General features: G+C 51.9%; 2 protein-coding genes across 10 annotated transcripts in view; both read left to right on the forward strand.

The window, feature by feature from the left end:
* The window catches only part of SLC25A48 (solute carrier family 25 member 48), a 198,019-nt gene that overhangs the window by 140,010 nt on the left and 32,399 nt on the right, over positions 1-25,610 (forward strand). For 3 of the 9 annotated variants that reach the window (XR_009353917.1, XR_009353918.1, XR_009353914.1), the window contains exons 1-2: positions 17,517-17,764; positions 22,319-22,362. Coding sequence is in view for 3 of the 9 variants with exons in the window: in XM_059174629.1 (XP_059030612.1) it covers positions 17,719-17,764; positions 22,319-22,362 (90 nt within the window). In the remaining 6 variants the exon portion in view is untranslated. Of the gene's footprint in view, positions 1-17,516; positions 17,765-22,318; positions 22,363-25,610 lie in introns of those variants that run through there. The other 6 variants (XR_009353915.1, XM_059174629.1, XM_059174630.1 and 3 more) reach the window with 3 other exon arrangements.
* On the forward strand, positions 2,409-8,713 carry LOC131832067 (uncharacterized). The gene is made up of 3 exons (XM_059174633.1): positions 2,409-2,716; positions 5,116-5,559; positions 6,362-8,713. Exons 1-3 carry the CDS (start codon positions 2,705-2,707, stop codon positions 6,641-6,643), a joined length of 738 nt encoding a protein of 245 aa, XP_059030616.1. The 5' UTR covers positions 2,409-2,704; the 3' UTR covers positions 6,644-8,713.

Consider the following 25,610-nt stretch of genomic DNA (forward strand, 5'->3'; position numbering starts at 1 on the left):
TCCCACCCACCCCCCGCCACTTCAAACCCCTCAGATTGTTTTTCAGAGTCCATAGTCTCTCATGATTCACCTCCCCTTCCAATTTCCCCCAACTCCCTTCTCCTAACTCCCCATGTCCTCCATGCTATTTGTTATGCTCCACAAATAAGTGAAACCATATGATGATTGACTCTCTCTGCTTGACTTATTTCACTCAGCATAATCTCTTCCAGTCCCATCCATGTTGCTACAAAAGTTGGGTATTCATCCTTTCTGATGGAGGCATAATACTCCATAGTGTATATGGACCACATCTTCCTTATCCATTTGTCCATTAAAGGGCATCTTGGTTCTTTCCATAGTTTGGCGACTGTGGCCATTGCTGCTATAAACATTGGGGTACAGATGGCTCTTCTTTTCACTACATCTGTATCTTTATACACTTCTCATATGACCAAGCTATTCAAATCCTAGGTATCAACCTAAAAGAAACAAAAACTAGGCCCACACAAAGTCTTGTACATTACTATTCATAGAAGCTTTATTGATGATGGAAGCACCTGGACAGTCTGTACACTGATGAATGGATAAACCAGTGATGTCCTGCTCCTCAGTAGGAAGGCACAAACAGAACGCCAATGCATGGATGAGTCTTAAAAATGAAATATTGAGTAAAAGAAGCCACACACAAAAGTACAGATTGTGAGATTCCGTTCATTCTAGAACAGACAAAATTAATCTATGACATCAAAATGCAGATAAATCACTTGATTCTTTGGGGCTGGGAGGCCGGGGTGGGGGACTACCTGAAGAGAGGCAATTCTGTATATTAATTTTGGGGTTGTTATGTGGATTTTTAGGTTGTAAATGATACATGTTGTATGATGTATGATGTATGTAAACTAGACCTCAGAAAAGCTGATTTTTAAAAATATGTCCCTATAATGGGGGCACCTGTGCAGCCTGAGGCACTAAACATCCAACTCTTGGCTTTTGCTCGGGCTGAGGAGGGGTCCCAAGGATCCATGCTGTCACCGAGGGCTGTCCAGACCTCTCCTTCCCCAGAGGCCTTAGTCCCCTCAGGTCTCCGCTCCTGCCTCCTCTCCTTGATGGGTCTTCCCCAGTCAGGGTCATGGGATTTGGCCCCCTGTCAGGCTCTATGCTTGGTGTGGAGTCTGCTCAGAATTCTCTCTCCTTCACCCTCTGCCCGTCCTCCTGCTCACTCACTCACTTCCTCCAATAAATAAATTAAAAATAATAAAAATATGACTGTATCATGAATTATAATTATGATAAAACTAAAGAGCTCAAGACAATATGGTATTGGCAGCGAGAGAGACAAAGAGAGGGACAGAACAATAAACTGGAGAAACTGACTTGAGTTTACAATAGTTAAGAATTTCGAAGGCAGTTACTTTGGTATTTCAAGTCAGGTTGGTGGAGAAATACATCATTCATAAATGATGTTGCATCAACATAGGGAACTGAAAATATAAAATAGAATGAGAGCCTTATCTATTAATACTTAAAAAAATAAATTCCATGTGGATTAAAGGGTTATGTCTATCAAAAAAAGGAAAGAAGGCTTTCATGGCCCAGGATGGGGGTGAGGAAGGAACCTGGCTGGGTCACCCTGTGCTTGGAATCCTGCACTGGAGAAGCTTGAAGTTCCTGGAGATAGCCAGGTCTCGTGGCCCTGGGTGGTGTATCAGGGTTCTCCGGTCTCCAGCCCTAGGGCTAAGGATTACCTCTGAAGGCCGTCCCAGTGCTGAACTTCAGCTCCCCAGACTGAAACATGGACCCAGAGTGGTACCATTCCTGGCTCGAAGGGCTGTAGTGAGGACAGCATGTGGAGAACGCCCAGCGTGGTAGCTGACAACAAATGCTGGTCTCTTCCCTCAGAAGAGCAGCATCAGCTGGGGACAGAAGTTGGGGTTGGTGGCTCCGTGGGGGAAAGCAGGTGTTCAGCATGAGTCCCTCTCACTTGGTGCTCACGAGTGACTGGGGAAGACCCATCAAGGAGAGGAGGCAGGAGCGGAGACCTGAGGGGACTAAGGCCTCTGGGGAAGGAGAGGTCCGGACAGCCCTCGGTGACAGCATGGATCCTTGGGACCCCTCCTCAGCTTCCAGGGGCGGTGCTGGGCCCTCTCTGATTCTCCCGGCACAGATCCCTGAGCGAGCTCACTGGCCCTATCGTGGAGAGCTGATCTCATTCCCGAAGATGCCTGCCTGTCCTTTGTTTCCCCTAAGTCTCTGGAGAGATCTGGATTAAGTGGAATTAGAAACAGGTGAGGATCACAGGTGTTGGGCGCTTGGGCTGGAGTCTCCGTGGTAACAGAGCCATCTGGCTTTCTTGCCTGGCACCAGGCCTTGTGACTTCATGGTAGAATCTTCTCTGACAGGCAGGGGGGGATTCGCCAGAGTGAAGAGCAGGCCTGGAAGAAGGGACCTGCCAAGGGCAGCTTTGTCTTTCTCACCAGAGTTTGAAGATTAGCCTCGATCATGTCACAAATTGGGGCTACTGCTGGGTCCAGAATGGATGCTGGAGGCAGGGCCCAAGGGATAGCATATGTGGCATTGGGCACAGGCCACTTTGCCTAGCCCCTCTGGAAAGTAGGTGGGGCATACCCAGTCTCCTTCAATCCAGAACCCACAGGTGAAGCAGATCCAGGGCCCAGGCAGGGACGACTCAGGTGTGGGAGAACCGCTGGGCCAGCACCACAGGATGGCAGAAAGGGTAAGGCCTCGGGGGACCCAGGCCCTGCAGGGACACCGCAGTCCTAGATGGGTCTCTCTCCAGAAGCTGCTCATGAAGTAGTGCCGGGAGAGCCCTGCCAACCTTCATTCTTGTGTCAAATCCCTTTGCCCATACAACCAGCCCTGTGACCCACCTGTGTGTGAGTTAGTGTCCTGGGGTCACCACAAACTGGATGGTTTCACACAGCACAGATGTCTTCTCAAGCAGTTCTGAAGGCAGTCTCCTTCTCAGGGGCTCAAGGAGAATGTGCTCCCTGCCTCTCACAGTTTCTGGCAGCCAGCACTCCCTGGCAGCCGGCACTCCCTGGCAGCTCTTGGCTTGTGGCAGCATCCTCTCAGTCTCTGCCCCCAGCATCATAGGATGCTCGCCCTGTATCTGGGTCCACATTTCCCTCCTAAGGACAGCAGTCGTCATATCTAGGGCCACCTTAATCTAGTATGACCTCATCTTAACTTGATTGCATCTGCACAGACTATTTCCAAAACAGACTGCATTCCCAGGGACCATGGGTACATATCTTATGGGGGACACAGTAGACCACAATACTACATAGGTCACAGCTTTGGAGTAGGGTGTACTTCGCCTCAAACTCTGCTACTGTCTCTAGCCCATCTTATTTCCTAGGCCCAGCAAAGCTGGGATAGGGCTCCTGTAGCTGGCCTGAGAGAGGATTGCACAGGGTCCATGGGGTGTCTGGGGAGGGTCTGGGGTGTCTAGGTGGTGCTGAACTGGGCACCAGCACTCGGGGGGAGGGCGCCTGACCTCTGCTCTTCAGGAGCTCTTATCCAGGGTTAGGACTTACTCTGGCCAGGTACATAAGAAGTTAGGACCAGGGACGCCTGGGTGGCTCAGTTGGTTAAACGGCTACCTTCGGCTCAGGTCATGATCCCAGCATCATGGGATCGAGTCCCACATCGGGCTCCTTGCTCGGCAGGGAGCCTGCTTCTCCCTCTGCCTCTAGCCTGCCACTCTATCTGCCTGTGCTTGTGCTCTGTATCTCTCTCTCGTCTCTCTCTCTAACAAATAAATAAAAATCTTAAAAAAAAAAAAAAAAAAAAAAAGAAGTTAGGACCAGCATGACCACATGACATGAGGTTGGGGAAGGAAACTCAAGCCCAGAGGCCCCAGCAAAGATCAAGAAGACAAGGATCAGACCATAAGTCCCTTCCTGTGGGACTCAGAATCCAGAGGGTACCCCCAGACCTTCCCATGTACCCATGGGCTCTGGGCCTGATCCTGACAGGCAAAGGTGGACAAAGGTTACTGACAGGTGCTCTGGGCTTCTCTGACCCGTCTGGGGCTAGAAAGTAACTCCTCATTCCTCTCCCCAACCTCCCTACAAGGCATATCTTCTCCTTCCTATGACAGGGAGTCTGGCAAGGACTTTGTTCCTGGCCAAACCCAGTTTAATGTTCTCTTTCTTCCTCCTCCCCTCTTTCCCCCCCTCCTGCCTGCCTTTCCTTTATTCCAATATTTGGAATCTGCCATATGCTGGGACTGTTCTAGGCCCTGAGGATACAGAAGACAGATGGATATTGCCTCAGTGGAATTTGTAATGAGGGAGATGAGAGATATTAATAAGTAACCATGCAGATGTATGTTTTGTAGCAGAGGGGTGGGTGCTCTGAGTGAGGGGCCTCAGGGTGGTGGGAGTCAATAACAGAGTGATGCAGCTAAATCAGGGAAGTATGGAAATGGCCTGGAGCCAGGGGCTGAAGTTGTCAACCAGGGAGGGAGAAGGAAGAGATTCTAAGCGGGAGCATTAGCAAAGGCCCTGTGGCAGGAGGCTGCTAGGCAAGTGAGAAGGACGAAGAGTTCTGTGTGGCTGGACTGGACAATGAAGGGAATTTGAGATGGCCTGAGAGTTAGGAGATTAGCCCAGCCTGCAATGAGCCAGGAGCATCAGACAGACAAGACCACCACACACCGGAACAGGCAGACCACAGAGCAAGAACGTTCCAGTGTGGGAGATGTGATGGGGGAATTGGTTAGGACTCAAAGCAGGGGTGGAGGGCTGGGGTTGGGAAGGTTCCTCTGAACTGATAGGTGAAAGGCAGATCTGGGCATGGGCCCTAAAGCTAGACCAAGCTTAGCGTGACTGAGGAAGGGTAAGGAGACTGGTGTGTAGAGAGTAGAGCAATCAGTGGAGAGGGATGCAAGGCAGAGTGCAGATGCTGGCGAGGCCAGATCCTCCAGGACTCTTGGGTAACCTACTCATGGCTGGCCGCCCCTGCTGGGTTCTAACAAGGAGAGCTGCACTCAGGTTTATACTTTGGAAAGAAAGACCCCTCTGGCCTCCAGTGTCAGCAGGAATGGGGAGGAAGCTCAGGGGCAGGGAAACTGGGCTGCCGTAACAGATGAAACCCTTCTCTTCCCAGTCATCCCAGAAGAGCTGTGAGTCTGAGCTCTGGGTCTCGGTCTCCCAGAGCCTCCTGGAGGAGGACAGCCCAGAGCCCCTGTCCCAGCATCTCCAGGCCAGCACTTCCAGAGGCAGTGAGCCTCTCAGCAGCCTAGATCTCCCCTGTGGCTCCCTGGTGGCCTCGGAGTACCTGCCTTTCTTCCGCACCTATGGGAACCTCCTGACTGTGGAGGAGCCAGCCCCGCTGCCCAAGGTTTGCAGGGACCAGAACATCAGAGAGGTGCCATTCTCTGAGGACCCAGAACCACCCAGCGGCTTCTTCCCTTACTACCGCTCCAAGGAGGAGAGTTTTCCCAGCCTGGTCCTTCCTGATAGGTTGTATGGGGGCTCCCAACACCTGCACACCAGGAAGGAGGTCCTGACTGGCTGCGTTTGCAGGATGACTGTCAGCTGCCAGTGCTCTGTGAGTGGTGGAGTATGGGGAGGGGACCCTGGCATCCTTTAGACCTCTGTCCTGGGATCTAGCCCAGTAAGCCAGGCCAGCACCACTACTGCGGTCTGCTGGGGCTCCCAGAACAAAGTGTACAGAGACTGGACACAGACCACCTTGCTTCACCCCAGCTCAGCGACTTGTGGGGGGGGGCAATGTTTTTAAGCCCCTTGAGCTTCAGTTTCCTTGCAGAAGAGAGATAATAGTACAGCTGCTCTCAGAGCCTCAGTGAGACTTACATACAGTAATACGCTGATTACACCAGGCTTAGCCTGTGTTCCTGGACAGGAACATCTTAGTCTCATGACCTGCTCGGCATCCAGACAGATGCTTCCTGTGCCTCATCTCACTTGTCCTAGTAATAGTCCTGTGAGAGAGGCCTGATTGTTATTCCCATTTTACAGATGAGAAAAATGAGCCTTGGAGAAGTTAAATGACTGGCCAAAGACATTGCTAGCGAGAGCAAACCTGGGATCTGACCCCAAGCCTGCACCCTGGCATGTCACTACTAGCCACTAGCAGCACCACAAAGCTGGGTGCAATGCCTTGACTGCAAAGACAGGGCAGGCAGGATGAGTGGGTTCTAATGCTGGATGCACTCCTCCTTGCAGGGAGGCCCAGAAGGGCAGATGACCCTGCTTAGTGTCACCCGGTCTATAGAACAGGCCAGCCTTCTAACCCTACCGCTGCTGGGCAGTTGCAGGCCCAAGGCCAGTCCTGGATTTCCAGCTGGACCTGCGGGCCTGGCTCACCCTCTTGTCTCCTTCCCATACAGGCTGCCTCGGCAAGCCCAGGCGTCCTCCCCGGGTCCTCCTCTACACCACCCTGCTGTCCCATCCTGCTGCTTTCGGCCGGTCACTCTCATGACAGCAGCCTGACTGTCCCTCTCTCCAGTGATGCTGCCTTCAGGGGCCCCGGCCTTTGTGCCTCGGGATTCGTGCCATACTACAGAACCCCTGAGGAGAAGCTGCATACCAGCCCTGGGCCTCCTTCCTCTCTGTCCGGGAGCCGGGAGCCCGCAGGGGAGCTGCCCAGGCCTGCTGCCACCAGAGTGTGAGGGAGCAGGAGCCCCCGAAGAATGGGCCCCAGTACCTGCTCAGCAAGAGGTGAAGGTGGCTGGGGGGGAGGCTACCCGAACTGGCCTGGGACCTCCTGCCTCAGTGCCTAGGACCCACAGAGAGGTCAGGAGGGGCCCAAAGGCAGGCAGGCCCCACCATCCCCCTCAGTCTACTTGGGGGGGCAAACAAGAGGACCCTGTGCCCTGCCAGTGTGTAGCTCTACGCCACTGTCCGACTCAGCAGGCCTGGGAGCTGCCTTCTCTCCAAGGAACTGAGAGGCTCAATCTGTGCCCCCTTGCAGCCACAGGCTCAGGAAGTGACCCCCAGCCCGGGGGGCTCCCTTGGGTCTGCTAGCCAGAAAAACCTCCTGATGACTAATGGAGTGCAGCAGCCCAAAAGTGGCTCCACAAAGGGGAGGTCAGTCTGGCCCAGCACTCAGACCTCCCCACGGTCCTGGCTCTGCTCTAGCCTGAGCTCCAGGCTCAGGGCAGAGAGCAGGGTCCACCAAACAATGGAGGGCTACAGACCAGAGCTAAGTCACCGCATTACGAGGGTTGGAATTGATGCCCTACTGTGATAGTTTGGAGAAATACAAATGCAGCTTCCATGTATAGAGTATTTGCTGTGGGTTAGGGATAGACACTGGGTCAACTCTATCCTCCAGTTAAAGAAACAGGCTCAGAGAGGTGGGCTGTAGGCCTGGGCTCACACAGCTCACCAATAGTGGAGCTGGGATTCATACCCATGCCTGTCCTCGGGGCCTGAGTACTTAAAACCCTTTCTTTTACACCGTTCCTCAGTGAGTCTTCACACAGCAAGGAAAGAGCCAGCTGCCACCCGTCACGCTCCCTAGAGGTCATCCCACCTTGCCTTCCCCCACAGGCCTCCTTCCCTTGCCTGGCTCACTGCGCTTTGGAGCAGCAAGCAGGGGAAAGCAGCATAACACATGTCTACCAAGGACCGGCCTCGCCGACCACTGGCGATAACATTTCCTGGTGCCCCAGCCTTAACCCCAAACTCCAGGCTTACCCCACAGCATGGCGGATGGCCCTGAGGCTGAAGCACGTGCTTATGATGACAGCACGTGCCCCCCCCCCCCTCTGGGAATGTGAACCTTGGCTCCTGTTCGAAACAGCCTCTTGGTACCCACGTTCACAGCCACTCTGTCCCGTGGCACTGGTCTCATGTCCCTTCCCCTCCCCTCTGACCCGTACACCCCTGATGGCTGGATTCCTGTTCCTCCTCCACCCAGGAGGACACCCTTACCAGCTCCCCAGTCTTCCCGAGGGTGGCAAAGTTGAGAGGACGCACGCTAGAAATCAGTCGGTTGTACTTCAGTCACATCCAAGAATTTCTTTTTTTAAAATGCACTTAAAAAAAATTTTTTTCTGAGGCACTTGTATGACTTCCCTTTGGGTTGGGTTGACAGTAGGGTGAAGACATTTAGGTGCCCTTGCTGGAAGGCTCCTTGGCTTTGTATATGTGCTGCCGAAGCGAGCACAATTCCTTGGCTTTGTTCTTGGGGGGGCGGGTGACTGGTCTTTCCCCTTTCACATTCCACAGGGCTGGGGCCAGCTAGCTGGCATCTCTGGGCTCTCACTGCCCTCAGAGAAACGGACTGGGTTGGGAAGTGTCTGGCTGCGTGTTAGAACTCTCTCCTTGTGCAGTCCAAGCTGGGTCGGCCATGTGGCTTCCTCTTCCCATGCGAGTGGCCTCCCAGGCTTCAGCAGGGCCACCTGCCAGCACTCCCAAGGGAGCTGGATGAGCCTGACTGGCTCGCATGCTGAAGAGAACCTCCCGTGTTTCAGGACTGAGAGATTTCTGGAGCGAGGGGTTCGCAGAAAGGATCTGGGGCAGAAGAGGTCCTGGGTGAAGGAATGGGCTTATGTGGAAGAGCAGGTGGCTTGCTGCTCGTTGGTCCAGGTGGCATCGGCTGGGAGTTCTGTGCTGACACAGACACATGCCCAAACATATGTCAGGACACCGAGGCCATAAAAAGGATAAACGCCAGCTAACTTCCAGTGTTTGCTGTGTGCCAGCCATGGGGCTGAGCACTCATGGGCATTGATGATGAGTTAAGAATGATTTCATTTAGGGGTGTCTGGGTGGCTTGGTCCATCAAGAGGCTGCCTTTGGCTCAGGTAATGATCCCAGGGTCCTGGGATCCAGCTCTGCATTGGGTACCTTGCTCAGCGGGAGTCTGCTGCTTCCTCAGTCCCTCCCCTCCTCGTGCTTTCTTTTTCTCTCTCTCAAATAAAAATCTTTGAAAAAATTTTAAAGAAGAATGATTTCATTTAGGTGTGATTAGCTCTCCCATTTCACAAATGAGAATATCAAGATGCAGGTTGATTAAGTGGCTGAAGGAAGAACACAGCAAACAGTAGATTCTGGCTGTGAATGTGTGTCATCTAGACCCCATGCCCTTGACTGTTACGTTTAGATCATAACATTAACATGATGCTTACCATCTCTCAGATATCGATTTCTCTATAATAAGTCATCTCAGAACTTAGTGGCTTAAAATAATGACATACACATATTTTCTCCCAGTTACGAGGGTCAGGGACCTGGCAGCAGCTTGGTTGGGTGGCTCTGGCTTGGGCTGTCTCGTGAAGCTGTCGTCAGTGTATTGGCCAGGGCTGCGGTCATCTGAAGGCTGGACAGGGGCTGGAAGCTCTGCTTGCTCACTCCCGCGGCTGACAAATTGGTGCCGGTGATTTGGGAGAAGACCTCTGTCCTTCCCCTTGTGGGCCTCGCCACAGGGCAGTGGCGTGGCCTCCCAGCATGGTGACTGGCTTCCCCTAGAGCAAGTGATCCCAGAGACCAAGGCAGAGCTGTAATGTTGATTCCCAGCAAGCCTCAAGAGTCACGGCTTGTTACCTTTGGCATACTCTGTTGATCACGCTGATGTGTTGTCATTCAGTGTGGAGAGACTTCACAAGGGCATGAATGGTGAACGTGAGTGTCCTCCTGGACATGGCTACCGAAATGCTGTCATACAAGATACAGAGCCCAATTCTGGTGACTCACAGCAGGAGTGAGCTTGTTCACTGTGGCTGGCATGCTGGAGGGAGAAGGTAGGGCTGTGGCTGGCAGTCACCCTGAGGAGGACAGGCTGCCGACTGTTGTCACAGGAGAGCTGCAGCATGGGGGCAGTGGGTGGCTTCCCTTCTGCCTGGGCCCCAAAGGGCCTTGTACCTCATTTAGGGCTGGCTCCCCTGAGCCTGCTCCCTGGCCACAGCTTTTGGCACTTAGCAAATCTCTCTTTTCTAATCTAATCCATATGGTTTGGGATTTTGTTCTTTTAAATTTTTCCTTTGTGCTTTATACAAAATTGAGATGTCTTTGGAGTTCTTTAAAATCTCTCCTCTCTTAGCAATGGAAGTTTGTTCTTTGCCACATTCACTGCAGTACTGGAGCAGAGAACAGTAGGATTTGGGTGGGTTCAGAGCTGTGGGTTTTATCACACCCTGTGGCTCTCCTTAAGGTGATGCACAGCAAGTGGGAAGAACTGTGCTCTCCCTGGGTGTGGAAGGTACTGATGGTCCTGGTTCCTGCCTGCCTGTTCCCTGGCCACTACCCTCATGCAGAGGGCATTCAGGTATGCGTGTCCTGGTGTGACAGTGAACTGCCCAGGCAAGTGTGGGGAGGGAGATCATAGCCCTTCTGAGAGGCTTGACCAGCACAGGCCTCCACTTCTTGGGGACAAGATGACCAGGTCCTTGCTGAGAGCAAAAGCTAATTTTAAAGGAGCCCAAGCCACCCTCAGCCTGGGCCGGGGAGGTTTGTCTCGGTGAGATGCAGATGGCTGCAAGACGGGTCCTCTGTCCCCTCACAGGGAGCAGCACGAAGACTGAGACCACCTACAGTCAGTTTGCTGGCTAAAATTCCCAAGCCTTCAGCCTCCCCTCCCACAGCAAGAAGGCTCCTCAGGGTGTCCTGCCGTCCCTGGCTGGCATTACTCAGGCTCTTGCCTCTGCCCACCTGCCTTTCTCTACTACCTTCATGGGTCAAAGCCCAGGTTGTCTCTTAGGATCCACCCAGAGGTCACCTCCCTCCTGAGGGTTCTGAGTGTGTCCTCAAGACATTCTTCTGTCCCTCCTGGCCTGTATTTTTTTCAGATCATCCAAAGTAGTGGGTTTCCTGGCCTCCCCTGCAGGACCCTGTATCTAATGTTTGAAGAACGCATGCTGGGGAGACCTACCACATGGCAGAGCTTGGCCACACATCTTCAGCACAAACTTCTCTCCTGCTGTCAGCATCTCAAGCCCCCTGTATCCCTGGCAGGTTGGTCCCCAGTAGGTGTTCAGCAGAGGCTTTGGGATGTGGTCGCAACTGCTATTCTGGATCCTTCCACCCCTCCATCCTTTCCTCCCATAGAAACCCATCCACTGTAGATCTACCTGGTCCCCTGACCTGCCCAGCCTCCACATGTCCTCAGCACCAGACCACTGATGTCCAGGAGTTGAGAAGAAAAGCCCAAGGTGGACCAGGCTTTCCTTGCTCTCAGATGTGCACAGAACCAGCTCAGCCCAGGGGAGTCTGTCAGGGAGAACCGGACAGAGGATATCCCAGGGCATTCCCCATGATTACTGGGGCATCTGCTGCAGAAGCCCTAAGAATATGAGTGTGGTTGGCAAATATTCATACCATCTTATTGATGGTGGGGAAATTAATCACAGAAGTTAGGACATTTATGCAGATGGGCTAGAGCAGGGATAGGGACAAGCAAGGGCTTTGGAAAAAGTCATCTCCACTTTCTGCGTCTTGGCCAAGAGGCAGCACTCTAGTTAAGAGCTAGGCCCTGGAGTCATACAGCAGGTGTATAATCCTCCATTCACTGGCTGTGTGGCTCTGGGGAAATTGCTTAACCTCCCTGAGCCTTACTCCTCTGAGCTATAAAATGGGGAATTTACTCACAGAATACAGTGAGATGTTGGAAGTAGAGTACTGGGCCAGCTTGGAGCCCTGGTTTAAAAAAAAAAGACCCTGGTACATTTGCTGTCTTGTTGAATCAAGGCAGGTGAAGCAATTGGGGGTGTCATCTCTCTTTACTGTGGCATTCTCCCTCCCAGTACCATGAGCTCCTCACAGCCTCAGATGGATCCTCTTCAGTCCCCTCAGATGTCCCCTCTGGCACCTTCAGATCCCTGCGAGCCTCCAGCTCAGCTCCTCTTTTACTGCCCAAGTGTATGCACTGCCAGCCCCAGGGCAGAGGAATCTGGGCCGGGAAACTCCCTCTGGAGCGGCCAAGCTGGTTTTTTCCTCCTGGGAGTCCCAAGTGCTGGACAGCAGCGCTCTCTGCTGGCACGTCTTGATAAGACATGCATAGCCCGTGTCACGGTGGCCCAGAATTTTATACTTTTTGGTTACTGCCTATGGTGGAAGTTATCTGTACTCTCCAAAAGACAGGAAGGGAAACTGAGGGCTGGAGTTGCCCACGGGGCCCAGGGAGGCAGCAGCAGCACCAGAAGCAGAGCCTAGGCTGCCCAGTCTCCCAGTGGCTGCTTTGCCCCTTCCCAGCCCTTCCCAGCCCTGCAACTCTGTTTCTTGACTTGGAGTCAAATTGATTTAATGCTGATTCAAATACAGTCTGAACATGCTTTGAAGTTGTTTGCTTTCCCAAACAACTGTCAATAATGAAGGGAATGTCGCCCCAAGTGAGAAGTTTGAACAGCACCTTAAAAACCACCATATGCTCTTTCCCTTTCCATTAGATTTGGAAGGAACCAGAGACCTCCCATTGTCTGAGACCAGTACAGGATGGATGCAGCAGGTACAAATGCCCAAAGAAAAATACAACATACACATGTGTTTCCACTTAATTCATTTGCATTCAGCGATCAGGAATTCCCGTTCATCTGTTCCATGGCCAAGGCTTAGGACGCAGTGGTGGTGGGTGATTCAGAAGAGTCCTTTGCTCCGAGGCTTCCTGGGCATTGCTCAAGGACTGACCACTATGGTAAGGGGTAGAATGAGAAATAAGGATGCCTTGAGAGAGACAAGGACTTGACCTTGGCCCAGGGGCCTGGAGAGCCCTCTATGAAGAGGATGTTTCACCTTAGGCCTGAAGGAAGTGGAAGCTCTCCTCTAGAAAAGCAAAAGGAGGGAGCCACAAGCAGGAATGGTTAAGGCAAAGGTCTTGAGGTGGAAAAACATCTGGTAGCTTTGAGGGCCTGAAGGAAGCAAGGCTTCTGTGACATGCCAAGAAAGGACCAGGGCCTCTCCTGCTCTGCCTTCTATCTGGGCCCCCTCTGAGGCTGTCTGCAGTCAGGAAGCCTTTCAGAATTCTGCTCCACAGCCTTTCCTTTTCCACAGCCCACTGAGTGGTGACTGGCCACCAGGCCTGTGCCAGGCACTGCAGGTTTACAAGAGAATAAGGCACTGCCCTGTTCTTAGGAAGACAGACTAACCTTTAGAGTGTAGCAGCTATGATATGGATAGGCCCAGGATATTCTGGAAATACACTTGAGAGAGAGCAGGTCCAGGGCGGAGCATGGTGGTGAGTGCTTCACAGAATGTGTGACAGGAGAAGGTGGGGGCTGAGCTGAGTCTCAAATGGGTCAGGTAGAGGGGTTAGCTAGAGAAGCTGAGGGGAAGGCATTCACAGGAAGGGAACATGTGTGCACAGTCATATGTGGAAAGCAGGTGGGGTTTAGAGGACATGTTGTCCAGCTTGAGGTAGGGGTGCCAGGAAGTGGGGGAGTCTGAGGGGAGATGGTAGGAAGTAAGAAGTAGAAAGGCTGTCAGATCCAGGCCCACATGCCGAGCTGGGGTGTTGGAGTTATGCTCAAGGCCATGGGGAATCATTGGAGGTCCCTCAACAGAGGAGGGCCAGAGCGGATGCAAGGCTTCAGAAGCTCACTGTGGCAGCAGTGGGGGGCTAGACAGGGGATGGGGCAGAGGGCCTCTGTCACCCTCATCTAGGCAGGCAGTGGCACAGGCCTGGGATCAGCCACATAGGGAGAGGCCAGAAAGGGCTGAGCGTCAGCGCCAAGGAGGAGATGGCTGTTGGGAAGAGGCCTGGGGCAGAAAGAGGAATCAGAGACAACACCCAGGGTCTGGCTTGGGTGACTGGCTGGGTGGGAAAAGAGGAATACTCGGGAAAATAGGAATACTTGGGGAGTTACATAGCTCATCAAAGGACATGTCACATCAGAGATGACATGGGGCTACCCAGGTAGAGGTGTTGGGTAAAGAAAGGTGTGAGGTCTGAGTGGGAGATGAGATGTGGAGCTTGTGAGTGGAGAGATGCGGACATGGTTGGGCCAGGGTGTTGATGAGGGTCCTGAGGACCTCATGGAGGTCCTCTAAACCCCACCTGCTTTCCACATATGACTGTGCACACATGTTCCACGGGGGTGGAAGCACCAAGGAGGGAGAGCAGAACAGCAGAGAAGGGGAGAAAGCTGAGCAGGGCTGGGCTTCCAGAAGGGAAGAGAGCAGGAGGCAGGGTCACAGCCACAGACCGTGAGGCAGGAGCAGCTGGCTCAGGACTGTGTGGCTCAGGCATGTGTGGCTCAGGCATGGCAGGTGCAGGGGTCAGGGGGTGGGAGGGGAGGGCTTGGCCTAGAGAGCCTTGAGGAGGCAGAGCCTTAAGGCTGGATAGACTGGGTGTAGCCCAGAGAGGAAGCCTGGAGGCTTCCCTGACAGCTGCCTGGCACACAGCTCCCTCCCCAGGGCTCTCACCGTTGCCCTCCTATGAGCAACTCAGACTGCCTCCTCTCTGACAGCTCCCAAGAGTGGAGACAGGCCCATAGTAGGTGTTCAGGAAAGTCATCACCTGAAAAGGCAAACGAGAGGTAGGAAGTGGGCCGCTGGTTGTCAGGTGTTAGCAGCACATCCCACGTGCATACCCCACAGCAGCAGGAAACGCTCCAGGAGGGTACCTCTTGGGAAGAGTTGAGGGAGAAAGGAAATGGGGACTTCTCTGGCCCTAGCAACCCAGGGAGTTGATCTCTCTGTGCCTCAGTTTCCAAAACCTCTCTCTTGCAAGGGTAGAATATAAATGTGCATGGTAGCATTCCAAATGCTCCCAAGCAGGGAAACCAGAAGTCAGCCACAGACCAGACCCACTACTCAAGAGTGAGCCTTCTGCCAGGTCCCCAGCCTAGTGGTCTGGCTTGCTCTAGGCCAGCCCCGTGACTGCCATTGAACCTGGGTCCTCCCCCTCCCTGTCGGGTGATGTGCCTCATGGGTAGATTTATGGCACTCCTCTGGGAATGGAACACAGTGGTTGATTCTGGAAAAGAGCCCACTCCTTCCATTCTGCTGCACTCATTAGCAGTTTAAGCAGTAGCTTTCAGAGCCACTGCCTGCCAACTCAGGACCTTCCAGTTACTGCTGACACAGGACTGAGGAACAACAATTGGTCTGGTGGTCCTCTGAGACAGTGGGCCTCTCCACCTATTGACTTGTTCAGTGCTGAACCCACAAAAAGGCCCATCTTGGGAGACCATTCATGTCTTGGAACTGTTCTGGCACATAGCTCAGGCCTGGTAGGTAGGGCACAGCTTGGGGGTCAATACTCATGGTGGGCCCTGACTCCTCAGCAGGCTTCTTGGCCCTTATCAAGCAAGCCTCAGTGGCCAGACTTTGTCTTGCTTTGGAAGAAGGAGGCCTGGGTGGCTATTGCATGATGGACTGGAGGAGGTGACATAGACGTGCTAGCAGGATAAAGAGCAGACCCAGAAGAGGCCCCTTCTAGACCATACCTTCACCGTGAGGGGTGCCAGGGCTCGTATCCTGCTGGAAACCAGCATCAAATCACTTTCCTCCTTGGAAGGAGGTCAGGGAACTCCCACTGCACCATAAGCACCTCCACATAGCCAGGCTACCTGCCCCAATGAGCATGGACCTCCAGCTGGGTTCTGGCTGGGTGCAGAGCCTACCTGCAGAGAAGATATTTGAGGGACAGAGGAAAACCTCTCAACCTTCCTGGGTGGCCCAGAGCACACAGTGTAGGCTGAGCCTGGATCTGAGGGGAGCTTGGCCCCTGGAAAGCTCTATCTGAAAAGCTGACACGACCCTGAATGTCCAGGTGTTTGCTTGCATGGGACATGATTGAGAAGGCAGTAAGCATCAGCTCCTGGGGCTGGGAGACAGAAGAGAAAGCCCACGGCTGATTGGAATCAGTGATGTCAGAGCCGTGTCAGGTGCACACAGGGTTCCACTGGGGCAGTAATCAGCAGGGGACGTATATATGTTACCTTAAGTGTGGGGTCTAGCTAGGAAGTCTGAAATCTGGAGCACAGGCTGGAAAGCTGGAGATATTCAGGCAGGAGCTGACACTGCATTCCACAGGCAAAATTTCTTTTTCCTCAGGGAAGCTTCCATTTTCCTCTTTAAAAAAAATTTTTTTAATGAAAAAAATTAATATTAACTTTTTTGAGAGAGAGGGAAAGAGTGCGTAAATGAGGGAACACAAACAAGGGGTTCCAGCAGAGTGGAAGGCTCCCCACTGAGTACGGAGTGTGATGTGGGGCTCAACCTCAGGACCCTGGGATCATGGCCTGAGCCAAAGGCAGTGGCTTAACCGACTGAGCCTCCAGGTGCCACTAATTAAATCAATCAATCAATCAATCAATTAATTAATTAAAATAATCTCTACACCTAACAGGGGCTTAAACTCCAGACCCAAGATCAAGAGTCTCATGCTCTTCCCACTGAGCCAGGCAGGTGCCTCTCCATTTTGCTTTTTAAGGCCTTTCAACGAATTGGGTGGGACCCACTCAGATTATCAGAGATAGGCTCCCATACTTACTTAAAGTCACCTGGTTTGGGATGTTAACTTCATCTATAGAAATACCTCCACAGCGACACCTAGGTTAGTGTTTGATGGAATCGCTGGGTTCTGCTGGGAGGCCAGGCAGACACACAGAACTGACCCATAGCGGGGGTGACCCTAATACCTGCTCCCAGCTGCTGTGAGGAGGAGGAACCATGAGGAGTGGAACCATGCACAAGGCCCTGGGCACAGACTCTGGCCTGAAGACATCCAGATAGCAAGTATTTATTTTGAGCTGACTTGAGTCTAACTTGGGGCTAGGTGCTTTCCACACACTCTTTATTCTTGAATAGATAGGGTTCTGCAGCCTGGGACTAGCCAGAGGGGTGTGGAGGGTGTGGCCGTGGAAGAGTCCTTGACCTCCAAAAAGGGCCTGCAAAATTGTGTCCTGTGTCTTTCACAGCGGAACTGTCTCCTAGCTTTCAATCAGCTCCTCGGAAAACTAAGGACTTGGGGCTAAGCTGCTCCCTGCGCAGTTAGAAGTCCTCCAGCACTGGTTTAAATGATCCTATCATGCAACATGGGGGCTTAAGTGGGTAGGAGAAGAATAAATGAAACAAGATGGGATTGGGAGGGAGACAAACCATAAGTGACTCTTAATCCCACAAAACAAACTGAGGGTTGCTGGGGGGAGGGGGTTTGGGAGAAGGGGGTGGGATTATGGACATTGGGGAGGGTATGTGCTTTGGTGAGTGCTGTGAAGTGTGTAAACCTGGTGATTCACAGACCTGTACCCCTGGGGATAAAAATATATGTTTATAAAAAATAAAATAAAATAAAATAAAATAAAATAAATGATCCTATCACCTCCTGGTGTTTGTGATCACGTTCTTCTAGACTTGGGATAAAGCCTCCCTTTCCACCTCTAATGAATTTTGCAAAACTGTCCCTGACATCTCTTGCAGTGTCTCGGGGGGAAAGTGTGAACAAGGCAGGGCCGGCATCTTCACCTCCAGGCGTGGAGGGTGTGAGGTGGCCCGGCATGGACGATGGAGAAGGGGACACTGAGGGAATACCCCGCGCACCGGACCCAGTGTCCGGGAGCGGCGAGGTGCTGCGCCTTTAAGGTCCGCTGGGGGCGTACTAGCCGCGGCGGCGGGCGCTTGGAGAGGTGAGCGCGGCTACTGATCCGCCTCGCAGCTCCGAGTCAGGGCTTGCGGGAGGTCCTGGGGTGCGCTCCAGTCTCCCCACCTCCTCCCCCGACACGCGGGCCGGCGGGGCATGCGCCGCGGCCTCTGACTGGGCACCAACCAGGCTCTGGGAGTGCGAAGAGCCGCGGCTCCGGCCATGGGCAGCTTCCAGCTGGAGGACTTCGCGGCGGGCTGGATCGGAGGTGAGCCCCAGCCTGGATGGGAGGGAACCTCCGGGAGGTGAGTGTGCTTGCAGGATACGTCCGGGCCGGGGAGAAAACCAGAGACCCGGCCGAGTTTACAGACCGTGCGGTGATACGTCTGGGCGCCCCGCACCCCTGCGACTCCACCCGGCGCACACCGTGCTCGCCGCCTGCTCCCGGAGTGCTCCACCGCCCCGCGCCTGCTGGCCTCGCTGTCCCTCGCCTGCTGTCCCTCGCCCGCTGCCCCGCCAGCGTCGCAGGTTCCCCCTGAGCTGCGGCTTTGCCTCAAAGTGAGGATCCCGAGGACTGTCTCTGGTAACTTTTAAACCTGCCGTCGAAGCCGACAGCCAATGGAGTGCCCGGCGCGCACACACCCTTCGGAGACCGGGTGTGCGCCCGAGTTTGAGGACACAGCTGCAAGAACTTCTGGGTGAGGGTGGCGGTTGTCCCGGGCGCGGGATGGGGAGCCCGGCTTCGCGATCTGGCTGGCCCTAGAGGGCGCCCTGGCTGAAGGGTGCGGGCGCAGTGTCTCGGGGGCCCAGCGCCTGGCTGCAGGTGCCCATTGCCAGATAGGAGGAACCCTTCCAGTTTTCAGCTTTTATCCACTGACTGTCCGGTTTCTCCTCCCGGCAGTCTTAGAGCCATTTTTCCTTTGGAGCCGCTCCTGGAGCCAGTGTCTGCTGGGCCCGGGATGGGTTTGCTTGGGCAAGAGTTGCCTGCATTTCCTTGCTTCTCTGATCATCTCTTTACAGTAGGTTTATTTCTCTCCTTTTATCAGCTATGGATGGGGCCCAGGGAGGGGATGAGAAGCACTAGCACTTACTGTAGAAGGTTATCTTTCTTTTGGCCCATTCTAAGAGGATCCCCGAAAAAGGGATGTTGGCAATTGCAACCTCCACCCAAAGTCAAAAGCAAAAACAAAACCAAAAACCTGAGGTGCTGAGGCAGAGGCTATAAATTAGTGTGTTTGTGCCTCACCAAGTGTTCTGGAAATGGGGACCAGGAGATTTATAGGAAAATGAAAATGAAACAGATAAAAAGAACAACAGACCAGATAGCATTCCAGGATCCCTTTCTGATGGTTCCTCCTGCCTTTGTCCCCCAGCACACCGCTGCAGGGCCCCTGCTTCTTGCTGTCATGAACACAGGAGGTCCCTTTCACTATAAGCAGTTCTTTTGTACAGGCTTTCTAGACCTCCCTCTTCTAACCTCACCATGGGGTCAGGGGTGCTACCCAGGGGCCCACTGGCCCTATTCGGGCCCTCTTTGAACAACTGTCAGCTATTCTGGGGGAGAGCCGTCCCTACTTAAGGCTGTCCGCTTGCATAGCCAGACGAACTTCAGAAGGGCTGTCCCTGGCTGGATTTGAGGGTAAAGCTGTCCGAGTAGCTCCAGGTCTCTGATGATCCTGGGACCCTCCCCAGGTCACACAGTAAATAGTGGATTGTCCTTTATTCTGCGAGTTGATGTTATCATTTTGTTGTTGTCTTTTGATTTGGGGGTTTCTTGTTTCCGTGGAGTGAGGATGAGGATCATACCTGAATGCTAAGTCAATAGCAGGTGCTGTTGAAGTGCCACAGGTAATTTTAAAATGACTTCTCTGAGGTTATTTTATGCATCAATTTTGTATACAATTCGGTGATTTTTAGCAACCTTACCAGTGGTGCGGCAGTTACCATAAATTCATTCTAGCACATTTTCTTCCCCAGTAAGATCCTTAATGCCCATTCACAGTTAAATTCCGTGCCCTCCTTCTCCCTCTGGGCAACTTTCTGAATCTACTTTCTGGCTTGATAAATTAGCCTTTTCTTGGCATTTTATGCAAATTGAATCAGACAGTATATGGTCTCATGTCTATTGGTGTATATTTCTTTGTAGCCCCAGTGAGGTAGCTACCATTATTACATCCTCATGTTACCAACAAGAAAATGGGTGCATAGAGACATTCAGTGATTTGCCCAAGGCCATGCATCTAGCTGGAGCCCTGGAATCCAACCTACACAGCCTGGTACGAGGGCAATCCTAACCCCTGTACTCCTCTCTAGCTGTGTTCTTTCTTAATGAACTTGCAGGATAAAATCCCACCATGACATCCTTTACATTTTGTTGGAAGTTTTACTGGTCTGTGAGGCCCTAAGGTCTGGAAACCACTGACCTGATGGTCCCATTTCTGATCTTTGTATTCCCTGCTTTCAGATGCATGGGCTAATGAATGACCAGGGAGATACCAGGGAGATACATGTCCTAGGTGGGCTCGGAGGCTGCTTTCCTGGGCTAAGGGATGCTCATAGTGAAGCAACTAGAATCTGGAGACCAGAAGTCCTCTCTTCCCTGCTGGGAGGGGCTCCTGTAGAATGAATACTCATTTCCTTCTGCCTCTCACCTTTCTGCCTGCGCCCACTTCTGTGGGAAGGAGGGACTGAGAAGGGTCTGGAGGTTCTAGACAGAGCCCATGTCTGTTCTGGGGTTAGCTTTTTCCTCTGCCCCTCTACCCATCTCATATTCCAGGACTGCCTTACCTGGTTAAATCACCCCTGCAGACAGAAAGGCTTCACTCCTCATCAGCATGGCAGGGAATTTGTTCAGGCCTTTGCAACTGTGTGCACAGATGGGCATTTTTCTGTGAGAAGAAAAATCCAGAGATTCCATCACCATGTCAGAGAAGCCTTCTTAAAAACAAAAACATTAAAAAAAAAAAACAAATTTTAAAAAAACAACTAAAAGTGGATAGTGACAGCCTATTAGAGCCAGAACTCTGCTGGTACTTGACCTTCATTGGCTCATTTCATTCTTGCAATGGAATCATGAGGTAGGTGCTAATATGACTCCCACCAACACCTGCTAAAAGTGAGGTCTAAAGAAAGTGAAGTAAACTGAACTATAGGTAACTAAAACGTTTCCATGTTTTCTCTTCACACACCCCCCCTTTTGAGGCACAAATCACATAACCTAGAAATAATCATTTTCAAGCATCCGATTCAGTGGCATTTAGTGCATTCATGGTGTTGTGCACCTGTCAGCTCTGTCTAGTTTCAAGTTTTCCTCCTGCCCAAAGAAGTCTCTGGATCCATCAAATAGTCACTCCTATTTCCCCTCTCTTCAAGCCCTGACAACCCCTAACCAGCTTTCTGTCTCTGTGGGTTTGCCTGTTCTGGATAATTAGAGTAGATGGAATCAGACACTCTGGGACCTTCTGCGTCTGGACTCTTGTACCCTTCCTCCACACTGTAAGGGCATCGGCACTTCATTTCCGTTGATGTTCAACAGGATTCATTGCAAGGATTTACAGCATCACATTGCATTTACCCACTCATGTACTAATGGACATTTGGGCTGTTTCCACCTTTTGGCCATTGCGAATAGTGCTGCTGTGAATATGTGTGTTCATGTACTTGTTCCAGTGCCCGTGGTCCGATCTTTTAGCTCTCTATCTAGGAGTGGAATTGCTGCGTCATATTGTAATTCTTTGTTCCACTTCTTGAAGAAATGACAAACCGTTGTCACAGTGGCTGCAACATTTTACACTCCCACCAGGAATGAGCAAGAGTTCCAGTCTCTCTATATCCTCACCAACACTTACTGTTTGCCTTTAAGAAAAAAAAAACAAAAAAAAAACCAATAACAAACAAATAATTGTAGCCATTCTAATGGGTATGAAGGGGAATCTCCCTGTGATGTTGATTTGCATTTCCCTAATGTCTAATGGTTTTAGACATCTTTTCATGTACACCTTGGCCATGTGTATATTTTCTTTGGAGAAATGTCTCTTCCCATCCTTTGCTTTAAAAAAAAAAAAAAAAAAAGAATGGGGAGGCACACCTGGATGGCTCAGTTAGTGGAATGTGAGACTCTTGGGATCTCAGGGTTGTGAGTTCAAGCCTCGTGTTGGGCATGAAGCCTACATTTAAAAAAATACTTATTTTTTTTTCTTTAGTTTTAAGTATTTTGTATAAATTCTGGATACAATACCCTTATCACATATATGATTTGCAGATATTTCTCCCCATTCTATAACTTGTCTTCACCTTCTTAATAGTGTCCTTTGCTGCACACAAAGTTTTAATTTGTGTGACATACAATTTATTTTTTCTTTTGTGACTTGTGCTTTTGGTGTTCTATCTAAGGATCTGTTGCCAATCTAAGACCATGAAGTTTTTCCCCCTGTGTTTCAGCAAATGATTTTTATAGTTTCAATGCTTCCATTAAGGTCTTTAGTCTCCCTTGAGTTTGTTTTTGTATATGGCATGAGGTAGGGGTCTAGCTTCATTCTTAAGCATGTGGATCACCAGTTGTCCCAGCAACTTCACTGCCCTTTGTTGGGGGTGCTTGTTTCTTGAGGCAGGGCCCAGGTTTTACTTCATTTTCTCTGCCTTCCTCAGTGACTGGGCCAGTGCCTAGCACATTGCAGTGGGTCAGGGGAGGCTCTGGTAACTGGGCATTGACTGAATGAGTGAATGTGAGTGCCCGAGCTGTTTGTCTTATCCCAAGAACCAACTGGTACATGTGAGGAATCCAGGGGTCAGTGACCAGCTCTTCTTCTTCTTTGATCAACAGGTGCAGCCAGTGTCATCGTTGGCCACCCTCTAGACACAGTCAAGGTACAGCAGCCATGTTTGCCTTTACTCTTGGAAAGCGGCCTGGAGTGAGTCTGTCTCCAGGAATGTGTCTGCCTTTGCTGATCCCAAGACAGTCTCCAGCCCAAGGCAGATTCTCTATGCCAACCCTGGGGGTGGGGGTGGGGTGGAGTGCTGGGAGGACTGGTTTGGAATCCTTGCTCTCCTCTGGTTACTTGGCAGTGATTTTGTTTTTGTGAATGTTGCATACCTGCCTCCAGCTTCTCATGGGCTGTGAGGGAGGGAGCCAAGGCAATGCTAAGCATCCACTGCCAGTCTCTGTGCAACTAAGGAACAAGAAAGGCTTCAGGCGTGAGGTAGCAGCTGAGTCCGGAATTTAAGGTTGGGTTTCAGGTTATGAGAACAGATACTCCAGGCTAGAGCTAAGACACTGAGGTAAGGACACCATGTGCAGGCCACGTTTGGGAAAAGCCAGCATGGCCAGTTTGGCCGATGCAGCAGGTTTGCAAAAGCTGCTCTAGATCAGAAACCAGGAAAGGTGGGTCAGCACTCCATCCTGGGAGGCCTTCACTGTCAGAGCAGGGCTGTGGACTTGGGTTGGGAATAGGGAACCATTATAACTCCAGGAAGTGGGGGAGGTTTGAGGACCCAGCACGGCCTTCTGGCATGGAGCTCATCCACACCCCTTGTTCTACAGACGGAGAAGCTGGCCCAGGAAGGGCAAAGGGCTTGCCTGAGGTCATTCCAGGTGTCAAAGTATTCAGGAGTGAGGGAGTGAGGCGCTCTACAAAGGGATATTCTTTGACGCCACCCCCCGTCGCTGCCCCCTGTCCTCTGTGGTGAACAGGACTACAGAGCCATATCTTGGGGCATGGTCTCAAATAGTGCCTTCTCACCCTTTACTTGCACAGTCTTATCTAAAACGTTGCCTGGATTGTGCGCTAAGACAAGCTGCTCTGGCTCTCGCCAAATGGCTGCTACGATCACAACCCGCCTCCCCTCCACCCCCTGCCCTGTCTTCCTCCCTCTCTGACAGCGGGCCCCTCCTAGGTCAGAGCCTAGGCCTGCTTTCTTCTTGATGGGGATCAGCCCCATATGGGCCTTGCTTTTTCTCATACTTTCGCATACTGGACATGTTCTGTGTGTAGACGGTATGGGGATAGCAAGGCATCAGTGGTAGACCAGGCAAATCCAGTCCCTGCCTTCCAGCTACATTCCTGGCACAAGCTGCCTCTTGTGTCTCTCTGGTAGAGCATCCTTCTCTTACCCCTCGCCAGGCCAGGGGCTTGTTGAAGGTGCCCTCTCCCCACAGAGGCAAGTCTGGCCACCTGAAGAGGCTGGAGTGCTCCTCCTCCTATCCTCTCTGCCCCTGGAGTCTCTGAGGGAACCCTTCCTGATACATCAAATCCAGTCTCTGCCCAGCCTGAGAATCTCCCTGGGCAGGGTACCAGTCTGGTGATGCCAGCTTATAAGTATGGCTGGCCTGGGCTCAGCCCAGGGATGTGGCCCAGGGCCCTTGTTACTCCCCAGAACATGCTCCTTCCTTCCTTTCTTCTGGCTTACATTTTCTCTGCAGTCCCTGTCTTAGAAAGGTCCAGGCAAGAGCTTTAGAGTTGAAATAATCTGGAGTGCATTCTCAGCCTGCCCACCTACTCTCCTGTGACCAGGGTGCAGCACTTTACCTCCCCGAGCCTTGCTTTCGTCATCTGAAAAATGGGCAAAGAGCATCTACCAGCAGGGCCTTTGTGAAGATCGTCCCTGTGGCAGAGTCATGAGTGAACCGTTGCCATCCTGATGAACACACAAGCTTGTCTTGTGTTGCGAGTGCCTTGGGACTTCTCTGAGGTCCCAGAGCTTGCCGTGGGAAGACCCAAGCTAAAAACTCCTGTGCTGCTAACCTAGGTCGGAGGCTCTTTTCCTGCCCATGACTGCCCCATCACTGGTGGGAGGGCCAGCCCCTGGCTGCACAGTGGCCCTGAAGCTGGGATCCAGATTCTCAGATGCCTCTTGGCCCAGCTGGTGCATTTGGGGTGTATGCCTGATGCAGTATGCCCAGGACTTCCTGATCGGGGCTCAGCTGCCTTTAGACCAGCAGCAAACTGGTAAGGGAATGAAATATACATGTGGCAAGCCGCCAAATTGGTCATAATTTGTTATGGCAGCAGTAGGAGAACTAATACAAGAAGTTAGCTTTCTCCATCTGTAAAACGGGGAGAGTGTCCAGGCTGCATGGCATTTGTGGGATTCTGTGAGGTAAGCTCTGGAAGAGGCCCCGTACTTCCCCAAGAACGCAATTGTTGCAACTAAATTCCAGCCTCTGTTGGAGCCGAGGCCCCAGAGGCGTGTGCCATGCACCTGGCCTCCGTGGCAGCCTTCCCAAGGGCTCAGTAGGGCTGGGAGACCCTTGCTCCATGGTTTTAAAACTCCTCTGTGACCTGGGATTGACTCCTAGGTTGAGCTTCCTCATGTACGATTTGCTTGAGTAACTGGGGCCCTTGAGCTTTTCAGTGGAACTTGAACCTTCTTGGGAATTCAGTCCCCAGAGGCAGCCCTGCCCACACTGGGGCCAGTGGAGAGTATTACCCCCACACCAGCCTTAAATAAGGGAAAGAGGGAGGCCTGTGCTCAAGTCTCCTCGCCTACATTCTTGTCCTGGTTGGGGATACCTCACCCCAAGGTAGAGCTCTGTGGATCTGCCCATTTGTGTGAGCCTGCTTCTCATCTCTCTGTGCCTTCCCCATGTCTTGACCTCCAGAAGTTAAATACTGCATTTTCCCTCAATCAGCCCACACTTCTGACACCCAGGTCTGTTTTTTGCCATGGTACTTGTCCTCAGCAGACATAGATATTTGCTTGGGAATTACCTACTATTGACTCTTTTTTCTCCCCATCCCCACTTAGTTCTAAGTTCCACAAGGCCAGGAAGTTGGTTTCCTCTACTGCTGAAAGTCTCCTGAGAGTGGAACAGTGGCTGTTGGAAAACAGGCATTCAATCGTACTGGTTGGATGAGTCACCGGCTACATTTCTTTGATTATGAAAATAACACTTATAAAACATACACTACCATTTACCTGTCCTGCCTGTGAGAGTGCTGTGGATTTTCCACGGCCGTAGGGGTCTCTAAGCCCATGGAGAAGAATGCCTATCAAGCTTGTAGCCACACTGTTAGCCATGCTGGTTAGCTCAGGCAGGGGGGCAGGGTGGACTGAGGAGGGAGAATGTTGAATTTTTTTTTATACTAAGAAAATTTATTCCCATATTAGTTGTATAC

Source organism: Mustela lutreola, chromosome 5, assembly GCF_030435805.1.
Source record: "Mustela lutreola isolate mMusLut2 chromosome 5, mMusLut2.pri, whole genome shotgun sequence".
In the NCBI taxonomy this organism is placed as follows: Eukaryota; Metazoa; Chordata; class Mammalia; order Carnivora; family Mustelidae; genus Mustela; species Mustela lutreola.